At 37.4% G+C, this 14,706-nt stretch overlaps 1 protein-coding gene across 1 annotated transcript in view; it reads right to left on the bottom strand.

The window, feature by feature from the left end:
• NAV3 (neuron navigator 3) overlaps positions 1-14,706 on the bottom strand; it is a gene marked incomplete at its 5' end in the record, with an annotated part of 137,357 nt that overhangs the window by 92,124 nt on the left and 30,527 nt on the right. The window contains 3 exons of the mRNA XM_066319210.1: positions 7,548-7,667; positions 11,012-11,395; positions 13,195-13,303. Coding sequence (XP_066175307.1) covers positions 7,548-7,667; positions 11,012-11,395; positions 13,195-13,303 — 613 coding nt within the window. The remainder of the gene's footprint in view (positions 1-7,547; positions 7,668-11,011; positions 11,396-13,194; positions 13,304-14,706) is intronic.

Below are 14,706 nucleotides of genomic sequence, written 5' to 3'. Positions count from 1 at the left end.
CTCTCTCCCTTTGAACACAGTCTTTAGCCAGCCTACAGTGTTCAAAGTCTATTTCTCTGTCAAGGAAAATAAAAGGCTCCCATGTTTTTTAACCTGCACAGCTTTAGGGACATCCTTCTTTTAATTTTTTTTAATCAGAGATAACCCCTGACCAGTTTTCATCTGGATCCCAGCTATCTTTAACCACTAATGATAAAGTTGCCTTGCAATGCAATTTCAGTTCCAGAATGTATTGAACATTGCTGCTTTCCTTAGGGCCCAGGACACAGCAGCCCTCTTTTGCTCCAAGAGCAGCACATTGCAAAGGCAATAATCAAAACCTTTCAATTTTCCTCTTGTGCACTCTAAATAGCCCTACAGCCTGCACAGCAAAGTGCACCTGCACTTTATATGTTTAGTTCAACTTGAATTTATTCTTCATTTCACTTAACTATTTTCCACCTGTCAACTAGGAGAAAGTGTAGGTGTACAAGACAATAGTTTATTTAATCCCTTTCTCATAACATCTCATTAATGTAAAAAAGTACATCATGATGGGGCTCTCCATTCTTACCTATTTCTCATTGTTTTAGAGGTCTGTTGAAGTTGCCAAATTCATATTTTATTTGAAGTAAACTTAAACGGAATAAATCCAAGGCAATGGATTTTTATAGTGTTACAAATTAATTGCTTTCCTTGAAAGGGTTTATTGAAATGTTCTTATAATTTATATGTTTAGTTTGACAAGCATGCAACTGCCTCAGTCTAGAATGAAATTTTTATAAAAACAGTTCTTTAAAAACTTACTTAACCAAGAAATAAGTATCTCTCAGGATATTTAGAACAAAAGACAGCTTTGCAATCATGAGCTGCTTTATATCCAATACTATATTATCAAAATCCTTATTTTTATATCCAGTTTTTGAGGCTTCTAAAATACCACGTGCTTATTAATGTTACAACTGTAATATCAATTGCAGCTCTTTTATTACAAATTTCAATATGATTTTTAAAAAAACAGCCATGCAGGAGAATAAAATGACAATATTTGTTTCCTCTAGCCATCAAATGAATAAAGACATTTTAAAGAAATTAATTTGTTTCTTGACTTCAGGGCTCAAGTAGGTATCACATGGGAAATTCAAGTTCTTGAATTGTGTATTTGAGCCTGGGGTGTTTTTGGTTAATGATTTAAATCATACTACCCATGTTTTGTTCTAACATTAATCATACTACCCATATTTTATTCTCTAAAGAGGCAGTACAGTAGTCTTTGCTGGTAACAATGAAGTACAGTGGTGGACCAAAATATTGCTGCTGCTGCAACTGTAAGCTGAGTCTTGGAAAGCTTTTATTAAATACATTTATATTCCCTTTAGAAGTAGACTGCAATCAAAATAAACCATCCACATTTTGCCTGAAGTGAATTATTAGAACTCTGTTAATGAAACATAAAGTCCTGCCTCACTTCAAATAGTTTTAAAGTATTAAACAGAAATGCCAACAGACTGCATGTCATTAATACCTAGCTCCATGCTATCCACTTCTAAAAAGTACATTTATGAGAACATTATACGTGTTGTCTGTAAAGACCCAGCCTTTTTTTCAATGCACCTACAGCAAACTATGTTCAGCTCATCTAGCATTGCATGAGAATGCACTTGTCTTGTGTTTCTCCAAAAGTTTAAATACTAATTTCTAATAATTCCTTTTACATCTAAACTGAAATTAGTTGTCCCTCTTTCTTCCACTTAATAAAAAATTTTAAAAGGGACAACTTGTCATTTAGAGCCTGGTCTTGTTTTAAGGTAAACATCTGCCAGTCACATTTGCCTTTTCTGAGTGTGATTTTCTTATGTAACCTGGGTGCAAAAAAATATGTCTGCAGATTTAATGTTGCAGGATCATGACAGTTTAACATGACAGTTTAACATTTCAGCATGCTAACAATGCAGTTTGTTTATGTCACTGATATTAATGTAGTATCTGAACCTAAAACCACACAACTGTTAAATGTTTCCATGTTTTGGTTTGTGGTTTGTGGGCAATTACAGTAGATGCTTAAAGCAAGTAAGGAAGGGTGAACTTCACAAAATTAGATTGAAGTCCAATTGCTTTGCCTATTTTATGTTGTCCAAGTCCTGACTTTTGAAAGCATGACCAGAAACAAATCATACTAATTCAAATAACATTCTTTCTAAATTAATAATGCTGTACAAAATTATATTACTGAAAAATTTATTTCTCATTATGCTTTCAAAAACAAGGAATTAATTCTCAAAGAGTTCTGAATACTTAACAACATAATGAGCCAATAATCTGGGAGTGCTCCTTTTGACAAAATTATTCTGCCCTTCATGCATGGATACACACATATTTGTGCTTTAGGTACTTAAATTTAGCATCCATGCTTTGCAGAAACAATAAAAGCTGAGTTACACATTGAAATAGATACTTCTAACTAGTAACTTTCTTGATAGCCTAGCAGATGCCAAGATGAGGAAAGATTTACACAGAGACATTGAAAATGAGGGATCATTTGAGAATAATAAAAAAGTATATGGTGAGAAATGTTAACACAACAGCTGTGAAAAGAAGACGGAGAAGATTAGAAGTATAGAAGAGAACAATAATAGTAAAAACACTTTAAAATTTCAATTGCCTCACAAGAGAGATTCTATAATTATGGCTTCCATAGGTATTTGAATAGTAACTGCAAAAAAAGTGATGTACAGATATTTAAAATTTTTCCAATATCCTAAGAACTTACTAATATCATAAAATCACAACCAAGAAGATAATAGCAGATCACACAATTATATGAACCATGCTGGCTTTATGGCCTACAATGACTTTTTAGACATTGTGAACAAAGTAACAGTTACAGGCATACTGAGTGGTGAAGGCAGATGCAAAGACATTGGAAGCCTCCCTACACAGCGGAGTTTCACAGTAAAACTCAGTTTTGCCCAAGAAAGCTTTAGACAGCAAGAAGGTATATCTGTTTCTGAGTTTTATTATTTATTATTTCATATCTGTGGGATGGATATTTGCATTTATTGCCATAGAAACAGGTACCCGGTGTTGGAGAGACCTGAAATGTTGGCAGACAAAGGAAAGGGTCGAGGGCTGAATAGGTGCACACAGTGAACAGTTCAGTAGTGCAGCATATATATTTCCTTTATCCATAGTAAATCCTGCCCTGCAACCAGAAGCAGCAAACTGGACAGGTAATAGTTACAACTTGGTAGAAAAGGGGTCACATCAATACTGAAATGCAGAAACACATTGCAGAAAACACTGTATTAGTAAAGTGATGAAATACACATCACATTGAATCACCTGGATAGAAAGGCAAAACATGAACTATGCCCCTCCATTTAGCAACATCGCAATGGTGTAAATTCCAAATGACAGCAGAAATTACAATGTGCTTGTAGAACTACATGGTATGAGAACAGGCATTGTATTCTATTTGGATTTCAACTTACTGTTCAAGATGTCTCAGCCTCTTCTGATATGACCAACCCTATGAAACAGAGCTCCCAATTCAATGCTTATTGAACTCTGGAAAAGTTCCTTTTTGAAAAGCACAGTACTCCAACTCAAGGCTCATCTACTTCGACAAACACCAGAAGAAAACTTACGATCATTCATGCAGGAAGTTAGCTAATAAACTGCAGGCAAAATCTGAAATTATTTTATTATAATTAATAATGTATTATGGTGATTATGCTTTGGCTGAGAACAAACAGGCCAGCCTGAGCTAGTCTGAGATAACTGCCAAATCTTTTGCACATATGGCAGATGGTTGGAAACATTTGGGAAACTCCTTATGCATAAGAGCTTTGTATTACAAGGGCTCAAATTCAATGTAACAGCAAAGTAGCTGAAGTGGGTCATGATAAAAGCATACTGAGCAGCATAAACTTTAAAGCTTTAGGTTTCATCCAAAGAAAAGGTGAAAAAGAAAGAATACTGCATTCAAGGGATGTGAGGAGAAAGTGGTTGTACAACCTACGTTGACTGATTAAGGTGAAGAAAACTGGCTTATACACTGCAATAAATTCTGCAGGTATAGGAAATGGAGGGACAATGTTTGAACTCAGTGGAGCTATATTCTCTTCTAATAGTTACTTTAAATGTCTTTAACAGTTTTCATGAACATCACAGGGTGGTTTGGAAACATTACAACTTACATTGCAACAAATCTTATTCTTCCGAAGAACATAATTCATTTTGTGTGCTTATATCTAATCTCTTTTGGCTCATCTTACTTTGAAAAAGGCTTTGAACTCCAAGAATGTTGCTCAAATACTCCCTCTACAAGCTCCAGAAATAAAATGCTAAAGTGTAAAGGAAGTAGAAAAGACAATAATTGAAATGTAATGTAATGCCACTGAGAATTCTCTTATCCATATCCCACATAATACCTGATGCAGAAAATCCACCTTCCCTGTGATTAACTTCTTATAGAAACTGAATCAAGGTAAATTGGAAGGAATTGTAATTTATTAAAAAAAAAAAAAAAAAAAGTGTTCAAATTAAAAAAAAAAAGCCAAAACAACCCCCCCCCCCAAAAAACAAACAAAAAAAATCCCACCACCAAACAAACCAAAACAACCAACCAAATAAGCAACACCCAATGAAACAACTGTTGACATATGATGCTGTCAGTGCCCATTCAGACTTTACAGTTCTTTTCCTAGAACAAGTAAGTTTGCTGTACTACTGTCTGCATCAATGTGTTTTATAGAGTACTATGCAAGCAACACTTGAGCCTCGGCTTCTTTTGACTTTGTGAATTTAACTTTTATGAAGTTGCTCAAAGAGCAATTTATGTTACTATAGGGATGAGCTCTCTCAGGCTAGGTTTCCAACACGGAAATCCTTCAATCCTTTGCTTTTTTACAGAATGTGGAGATACAGGTGCTATCTGAACCAATTTAGTGTCATCACACTGGGGACCTGCTTGTCATTTTACACGATCCAGGAAATGAGAATCAGTCTGAAAGTATAAATTTACCAGAAATGGCATTACCCTTAGAGATCAGCCCACATCTCTAAAGAATATTGTATTGCCAGCTCACAAAGAGAAAAAGTTTTAAAATATAAGCAGAAGCTACAACTTAAATTGTCAGAGAAAATCCAGGTTGAATTTTCATGAACATGGGATTGCTGTCAGCAAAAGTTGCTGCCTGTGGTAATGCACAAAATATCAAAACTTCTCTCCTGCTTGCTAATATAAATCAGATATTTGCAGCATATAATTTATTTTCTGCCCAAAAAGAGATGCCAGCAGAGTTCTTTACAACAGAAAGGCAAGGGCAGATCATGCCAGTTATGTAAAAGGATTATAGCAATGATATCTCAGAGAGAATGTATATGTCCTTCACATATCTACAGGGACAACAGTGAGGAGAATAATCCTCTTTCACAGAAGTTCATCATCTCACTGGAAAGGCATACCTTGAAGCTGTGACACAAACCCTATTATTTTTTTGTTTAGAGTAAACAAAAAATGTTGCAAAAGGCTATGTGAGATCAGATGAAATCTTAGGTACCCACACTGTTGTGAAGGACCGAAACTTTCCCTGCCAAAGTCTCAGCAATCTCTATTGCTTTTCCCCCGACTTCACAACATAAATGAGGCACACATTCTTGAAGATCACCATAAAGATCATCATCATCATCATAAAGAAGATCATCATTTTTTTCTGCCTACCATAGATTTTTTTTGTTACCAATTTTGGTAAGCATGTGTTTTATTATCATCAGCACACACAAAACAACTTCTGTTTTTTCAAGGAATAACATACAATTGTAACAAAAGTAACATACACATGTAAGAAGACCTCTACCCTATGTCCACAAAGAATGAGCAAGTTTGTAAAAATAAAGTATTGAAAGGTCAGGGAATGCCAGAATTGTCTGAATAGCCATAATTTAAATACCTCATGCCTGTGCATTCTGACAAACATTTTAATTAAATATTAACATAGTATGTTCCATGAAACCTCATTTAGAGGGTCTAAAAGCGTATAGGAATCCAGTTTTCTTTCCTTGTGTAAGGGAAGGCAGTCATTAATTGAAGTTCTACTTCACATTTGTAGATGACAGACTCCCTGCAAAATATATATGTTCTTGCACACTGTAAAGAACAAATAAATATCTATATTAAGACAAATAAGCATCCAGTGTTTGAGTGGCATCTAGAGCTCGAGGAATACTAAGAAAAAATAAAAAATCCCTTATTTTGGAGCTCTCTTTTTTTTTTTTTTCCTTCCCCGGGGAAATCTGTGTGGTTTGAAACCTGGGTGTGAATATTGCATGTAGGGAAGAGCTCTAATAACTTCATTCCCAAGGGAAAAAGGAAAGACGTACAAAAATGTGGGCAGTAGTGACATTCTCTAATTACATGACTGCCAGCCTCTAAATTTTCCACCCTCTCTCAGTTTGAGCATATGGATTCTGTTCTCACATACAGAGCTTCATAAAAGTCCCTCTTGCCCACATCCCATTTCTCATTTTCTCCTTCTGTTACTGCCTGAGTTCTATCCAAATAATTTTCTTAAATGCCTACTGTACATTTTCTCTGGTCTTTGCATCATGTCACAGGCATATTGTCATTAGAAAATGTGAAAAGTAAGAATTATATCATACCTGGGTAAACATCCTTGAACTTCTTCAGCTAATTTACCAGGTTTACAAAACCAGAACCACTCAACGAACCTTTTCCCCTTTTGTGATTCAATACTTTTTTTTTCCTAAAAAACCCTTGATTTTAAAACAAGGGCACTCAAATCTACTCCATAACATTTAAGACTGCCAAATTTCACAGCTGTTTCTTATCTCTATGATGATCTGACCAAAACCTCAGAGCTGACAGCTCCAAGTTCTGCAAAAGCTGGATTATGAATTTTTATTTCTCAGATGTGGATACAAGCCACCAATATGAATCTACCTTAAAGTTAAGGAAAAGAAAGAGACATACTAGTGAGAGCATGTTTTTATGCTCACACCCATATATAAGGGCAGGATGGAGTTTGGTTTTTCACACTGTACAAACAATGAAATAGAACCCAAATTCTCACTTCTCACCACTTGCTTGTACTGCCTTCTGATACTTGCAAAGGGCAAAACAGGTGGACAAGACCATAGTTCTAGTCCCAGCCAAATCCAAATGCATGTTTTGAACCACATCACCAGCCACACATAAGCTGCCTGCTGCCTAGAGACCATGTGAATTTTCCTTTTGCGCATCAACTGACAAGGCAACCTGTAAAAATCATGTCCCATTTCAGAAGTTCAAGATTGCAAATAAGGTCTGGGCTTCTTAATACTTTCTGTTACATCTGCAAGAAAAAGTTCTTTTTGTTGTTGTCTCCTTCCCATGTGAAAATTTTGCTTTCTCCCCACTCATTGTGGTATTTGCTATTTTGGGTGCTCAGAAACTTCACAGCCTCAGAAGCTTGCTTCTTATTCCTTATGTGATACTTTAGCAAGTATGAAGGATATAAAATATTCATAGAGCTCAGATAGGTTTTCACTTAGCAAAGCACTTTTACCTGTCAGCATCCACAGTCACGTCATGAATCCCTCTCTGGATGACGTCTCGAGAGGCAGCAAGGTCTGGTATTCGGTTCAGACTTCTTGTATATAGGTTGAGTCCTCCATCTGTCATATACCTGAAAATAAATTTGTGGTCAATCAGTGGGAAATGCAGCCATCTGGCAACATGTTTCACTCTGAAGTTAATGGTCTATGAAATTCAAAAGTGTAAGGTGCAGGTTGTCTTGTTAGATGGTAGACTTATACTAAATATTCCCACTTAATGTGCCCAGCACAGAGAGATTGGGTATATCCCTGTTTTCTGGGATCATTTGCCTTTTTCTGTGATGGCTTACAGACCAACCTCTTTTACTAAAATATTTTTAGACTGAAATCCTCAAGTATGTTCAAAAGCACATTTTAAATACTGTGCTTTTTCAAAAAAATAGTGCCAGGTTCAAGAAACATCACTCCAGCTAAAATAAAAGAAAAAAAAGAAAAAAAATAGTAGCATTTATCCAAATGGGAACAGAGATTAGGAACCCAAATTCATAGCCCTTGTTGGGATGCAATTATTCAGATATGAAAGAGATATATCCATGAAGACCTTACAATAATATTTAAGAATTTATTTTTTTTTGTGTGTTCCTTGCACTTGATTCTCACCACTCCACATTATAATGAATGTCTAGTGAATGAAGTAGTGAGTATAGTGCTGTTTACTCACTAAAGAACCATTAGAAGCTTATGAATTAAAAGTACCAGCAATAATTTCTGGAATGTCTACCTACAGTTTTGTTGTCTCTCTGAGAGGTCTTGGCACTCATAATGGAGCAGCATCCCAAGCCTGTCTTATCCCTAAGACCTCTCCATTATGTTCCCAAAGGACCTTTTGTTAAATCTTCTTAGGTTCTTGTTGTTTCTGTTTCCCTTTTGTATTTTCTGATAACTTTAATATACCAAAGTTAGCATAGTTTTTTTTTGTGAAGGACCATGCACATGTATAGCCCTGAACATACAGGCATACATATTCAGAAAAAAATTCTGTACCTCATTGAACCTACTCAAAATAAAATACAGACTTACTGAAATAGGTGTAGTCCCAACCGCATAGGCTAATGGGTAAAGTGATTTACCAGAATTTACTCATGATTCAATCTTTCACACAAGCTCTTCTTGAGCCATGAAATGGTGCCACACTAACCCATCTTTCAGTCTAAGTATACAAAGCAAGCATACAAATATTTAACTTCAGTAACTACACAGAATCCCAGGCACAAACCAAGGCATGCACACATGGCTGCTACTCCAGCTGCTCTGTTGGCCTTCTCCCTGTGGCTCCTTCTGGGAGCAGATTTAATTGAAATCATCTCTGACAGAGACCCGAGGGCCAATGCAGCAGTCTGGGAGCACCTGCCTCTGCCTCTGTTCACATGGCTCGCGGTGGTTGAAGAGTGCAGGCCCCGAGAGCAAAGCTGCAGCAGTGCAGCTCGGCTGTGGCAGTTCCAGTTTGGGAAGACATTGTGTCCTGGATTGCAGTATGGATGAAGGCACCCTTGAGTGCATTAAAATACCAAGGGTTCCTTTGATTATATTCAACAAAACTCAGAGCCATTTAATGCATGGGTAAGATTTGGCCGGCAGTTTGGCAAAAAATTTTTGAAGCCTTGGTATCTGGAGTTTGGAGAAGGTAACTTCACATTTTTTTTCAAAGGTAAATTAACAGTCATATTTACATACTATGCTAATCTTTTTAATTAAAGACAAAATTCAGACTTTTTGGACAGATTATTTAGTTAGCCTTGAATTATCCATTAGATTCCACAACTCTAGAATTGCATATTAAATTTAGCTGTGGCTTGAATGTAATCCAGTCTATATGTATTTTTTTTCCTGTATAAGTAAAGAGAGACTTAACAAGTGCAACAGGCCTTCCTCACACTAACTTCTAATTACTGCTGAATTCTTTTCCCCAAGTGTTTAAAGTAATTAAACTGATAATGGAAGAGGCATAGAGGAGATAAGACTTTACACGCCTCAGTGAATCCTGAAATTTCAGAGTTTATCAACTTGTTTTTAACATTTACCTCACCCAAAAATGTTAACTGAGCGCAAAGCAACTTACTGTCTATTGAGTTTCCTTATTACAGATGCAATGAAAAGTCACATAAGATGACTATATTCACCCTTTAATGCAATAAGCTAATGAATACAACTTACGAGGCACTGCAAAGGATTCCCCTTTTTGCATGCAAAAGGGCAGCATTAATATTTCCTTTATGATAAGAGGTTCTCAGACATTAAAGTATCATATTTTCCATACGTATTTTCTCTTTTCTAGCACATATAAATATGGCATTCTACTTGACAGTCATTAATGCTGTGTTGTAGACAATGTTGTCAGCAATGCTCCATAGACAGATCACTTAAAATGTAGACCAGGGAGATACAGAAATACGCTTTCTTTAAAATGATGCTTTTTCTAGAGATCTATCTTTGGATGATGCTTCAAATGAGATACTACTCTAGAGAGAATTTTGAATAGACTTAGATTTGCCCTTAGGAGTTTATCATACTCAGTTTCATCACCCACTATTCTCTAATCACAGCTATATTTCAAAGTACGAGATTAGATTGACAGCAAGAATTCTAAAATTATAGAGCGAAGCAGTGTGGTGTGTGTGACATGGCCGGGTACCCTACAGAACTTCTATTCAACACAGCATTACACCAGTCAGCAAGAAGCCTTGAGATGCCAACAGCAGCCCTGAATAGCAATTTAAATATGAGTAAAACTGTAACATGGCTGTTCTTTTTTAATGGTGTTCTAAGAATTCTAACATACACAGGAATGAAGTGACTTGTGTTTCTATATGGATACAAGAACGGCTGAATTTGAAACACAGGGAATCCAGTACCTCAAAGTACTTCAAATTGCAGTACCCCAACTGACTGAGCAAACAAAAATAGAAATTGTGATTCTCCCTCCTGGATATACTAAGAAATGCTGCTGCTCAAATGATATGCACAGTTGAAAACCTGCAATAAAGGCCCATAACAACAACTATGTTAGACAATATCTGAAATGGAAACAGAGAAAGTCATTGTTGTTAACAACTGGTTTTCATTAGCTGCATCCAATGCTATAACTACCTTCTCAAACAAAAGATAAAAATACCAAAAGACGACCATCCTAGGGAAAGCAATGCAAAATGATGGTTCACAGGACAACCAAAAATTTCCAGTAAGTAATGGAACTCAAAGTTCACAGCAAAGCCATTTTGATGTTAAATGAGAACAGAATTTGAAGGCAGCTGAGAGTAATACTGGCAGATTAGAGGTTTGCTTTATTATATGTATATATATATTTAAATATTGCAACCATAATGCAACTTCTACTTCTGCGCCAAGGTTTTTTAGAAAAATCCTTCCACACCTACCAACTGTGCATTAGCTCAAATGGGGAAAAAGTGCTGCTTACCCACTGTTGATGTCATCAGTCCTCAGGCTTTTCCCTAGAATGTCTCCATCACTCATGTAGCCACCAACGTCAGCTTCAGAGGATATGTCCAAATCACCAGCTCCCTTCTCACTCATGTCAATCTGTGAGATGTTTCCAAGGCGAGACACGGCTGCTCGGCGCAGCGGGGTGGTGTACATGAATCGAGAAGGGTCTGTGTGAATGAAGCGGCCAGCACTGCTGCGAGGGTAACCAGCACCCAGGGATGGGGCATCTCCTGCCTGCAGCCGAGGACTGGCCTGCCCCAGCCTCCAAGTCACAGGGGTCGATCGGCTGGATAAGCTCGGTATGCTTCTCCCATTCACCTCAGTTGTCACAGTGCTGTCAAAAGTTGTCTCCAATGTGCTGCCAAACAGAATGGAGAAGTCAGTGAACTGTGCTTTCTATGTTCCTGAGAAATCAGGAAACATGAAGGCTAGAGGAAAAGATATTTGTTTCTAAAAATTCTCTGTGTGTATGTGCTTTCACCATATGCACACATGTGCTTGTATGTGCCCTTAGTACTGAGGCCAGTCCTGTTTAATATCTTTACGAATGACCTGGGTGAGGGGATTGAGTGCCCCCTCAACCACTTTGCCAATGACAGAAAGTTGGGCAAGAGTGTTGATTTTCTTGAGGGTAGGAAGGCTTTGCAGAGGAATCTGGACAGGCTGGATCAATAGGCCAAGGGCAATGGTGTGAGGTTCAACACGGCCAAGGGCCAGGTCCTATGTGTGGGTCACAACAACCCCATGCAGTGCTACAGGCTGGGGACAGAGTGGCTGGAAAGCAGCCCAGTAAAAAGGGACCTGGGAGTGCTGGTGACAGTGGATGAACATAAGCCAGCATGTGCCCAGGTGCCCAAGAAGGCCAGTGGCATCCTGGCCTGGATCAGAAATAATGTGGCCAGGAGGAGCAGGGAAATTGTTATCCCGCTCTTCTTGGCACTGGTGAAGCTACACCACAAATCGTGTGTCCAGTTCTGGGCTCCTCAGTACAAGAAAGACACTGAGGTGCTGGAGCATATCCAGAGAAGAGCAACGGAGCTGGTGAAGACTCTGGAGCACAAGTGTAATGAGGAGGGGCTGAGGGAGTCGCCTGAAGAAAAGGAGGCTCAGGGGAGACCTCATCACTCTCTAGAACTACCTGAAAGGAGGTTGCAGTCAGATGGGGGTTGGTGTCCTCCCCTAGATAACAAGTGATAGGACAAGAGGAAATGGCCTCAAGTTGTGACAGGGGAGATTTAGAGTAGATATGAGGAAAAGTTTCTTCATGAATAGGGTCATCAAGCACTGGAACAGGCTGTCCAGGGAAGAGGTAGAGTTACCATTACTTGAAAATATATACAAGACTTGTAGATGTGGCACTTTGGGACAAGGTTTATTGGTGAACTTGGCAGTGCTGGGCTAATGGTTGAACTTGGTGATCTTACAGGTCTTTTCCAACCTAAATAATTTTATAATTCCATGATTCTATAACCTCTATTTGTGGGAATGGTGGCAAACACTATATCTTAACCAAAATTAGAACAAGAGAATATTGACCCTAGAGGCTTTGCTAATCTGTGCATGTGATTGAAGGTGCTGTGAGAAAACTATTTTGATGGAAAATCTGCCATAGTGGATTTGACCACCAAATCCAGTCACACACCAGAGTCTGTGACTTGGTGTGACTGAAACTATTCACATGCAAATATTTGTGTGTTATAAAGTTAGCGGAGACCCTAGGGACCAATCAGGAGGCAGTGGTTTATCTGTAAGAAAATTAAAAGGGAGTTCATGTAGTAAGAAAGGGGAAGGAGAGGTAAAAAACAACACCTGGAGAGCTCAAAACTGTAACACCAGTGTGTCATTTCCCCATAACTGACATGTTTAGTTTTTGCAATTAGATTTTTCCTTGCATTTGATATCATCTCCAACATCTACTTATAAAGTTATCTAAAATGAACTTTATCTTCTTCTAAGTAAATGTGCATGAAACAATAACCGTCTTTGTGAATGACTGTATAAGACACTTTGACAGTATAGTATATTAAAGCCTCATGTAAGTTGCTAAGGCAGTTTAGTGTCACAGCTAATTTTTCCTTGCAAGTCTCTCATTCATTCAGCAACTAGTAATACCCTCCCATGGTGCATATTCTAGTAGTCTACACAAAACCAATATACCTGTGGCTTATCTGGGTGCCTCTAAGGCTTGACATGGTTTCTTCCAAATTCTGTCTCAGGTCTGCAATATTCTTGACGGTTCTCATTCTCCTTGTTTCAGGGTCTTCCCCTGGAAGAAAACAGTAGAACCAGAGACCAGATACAACACTTTAGCATGTGAGGTTATAAGGTTGAATAAAGTGCACACATGTATCCACAGCTGAGAACACACACATATGATTGTAAATAGGGCTGTCCCTTCGATATTTTAAAAAATAAACCTCCATTCTTTCATTAATAAAACACATATGCTTATAAATAACATATGGTGTGTAAAAACCGCCACCAAAGTATCCCTGTTAGGGCCCAAATCTACAAATGAAGCTCTGATTTAGAGTGTTGGGATTTTTATCCTCTGCAATCAAGGCATGATGCAGCCCCAGACCACTTGATACATTACGAAGTCCCTTTTTAGTCCTTGACATTTTACATAACTCAGTAGGAAAAAAAGCCACAGTAAATCTGTGTCTGGAAAACCTGGGATGACTCTTAGAACAACTCTTCAATATTCACTTAACATGCAGGCTATTTCAAAGTACTTCTTAAGTAAGGTACTTAATAAATCTACTTTTATAGACTGTAATGCTTTCCTGAAGAGGGACATTATTCTTCATATGGGATAAAAAAAATATTCTTGGGATACAAATCTGAACACTCTAAGCACATTCATCATTTATACAATTACAGGTTTCAACAGCCTTCAGTACCCATTGTGAAAAGCTGGTCTTATATCTCAGATAATGAAGCTTTCAGAACTTCACTTGGAACATCCTGAACAATGTTTACTTCATACAGTTTAAAAAAAAAATCCTAAAAAGGAGAGAAATTATATATGATATGTTATAAAAGAGAAAAATAATAAACGTCAAAGCCTCCAGTGGTCATACACAAAGAAACAGAAATGCAACTTTTCTAGAAAATTCATAGATCAACTACATTTAATTAGTTTTACTTTTGAACAGTAAGAGAATTTCAAAAGAAACTCTGTGACAAAAATAGCTAATGGGTTCAAGGCTAGCGTTCTACTTGTAATCATGTCCTGTAACTGTTGCCTGTAAAAAGGCTGGCAAGAAGCATCAGTATTAGAGTTACATGTAAAATGCTGAAATTGAAGTGCAAATAATTCCTTTTTGACTCTATCAATTACAAATTTCACATCATACCTCACAGACCTTCTACAGTCAGGTCTTGTTGTCCAAACACTCTGTAAGCATTTAAAAAAATCTCAATTCCTGACATTAAATGGAAATGAATTATTTCATATATATTCCATATAAGCTTTAATTCTTGCTCAATAGGCAAATGATGCATTGAACTCGCCAACATAACCTGCAGTTGTGGCTTAATGTCAAAACAGCTTTCAAAACAATGCCATTTTGAGTTTTTCTCATATACTTTGCCCTGCTTGTGTCTTCTGTCCTCTTTGCTGCAGCAAAAAAGTCCTTTGGGGAATTATGTTTTATAAATGTCTAG

This window comes from Sylvia atricapilla, chromosome 5 (assembly GCF_009819655.1).
Source record: "Sylvia atricapilla isolate bSylAtr1 chromosome 5, bSylAtr1.pri, whole genome shotgun sequence".
In the NCBI taxonomy this organism is placed as follows: domain Eukaryota; kingdom Metazoa; phylum Chordata; class Aves; order Passeriformes; family Sylviidae; genus Sylvia; species Sylvia atricapilla.
Note: the sequence above shows the minus strand (reverse complement) of the source record. Positions and strands in the feature narration are given on the sequence as shown.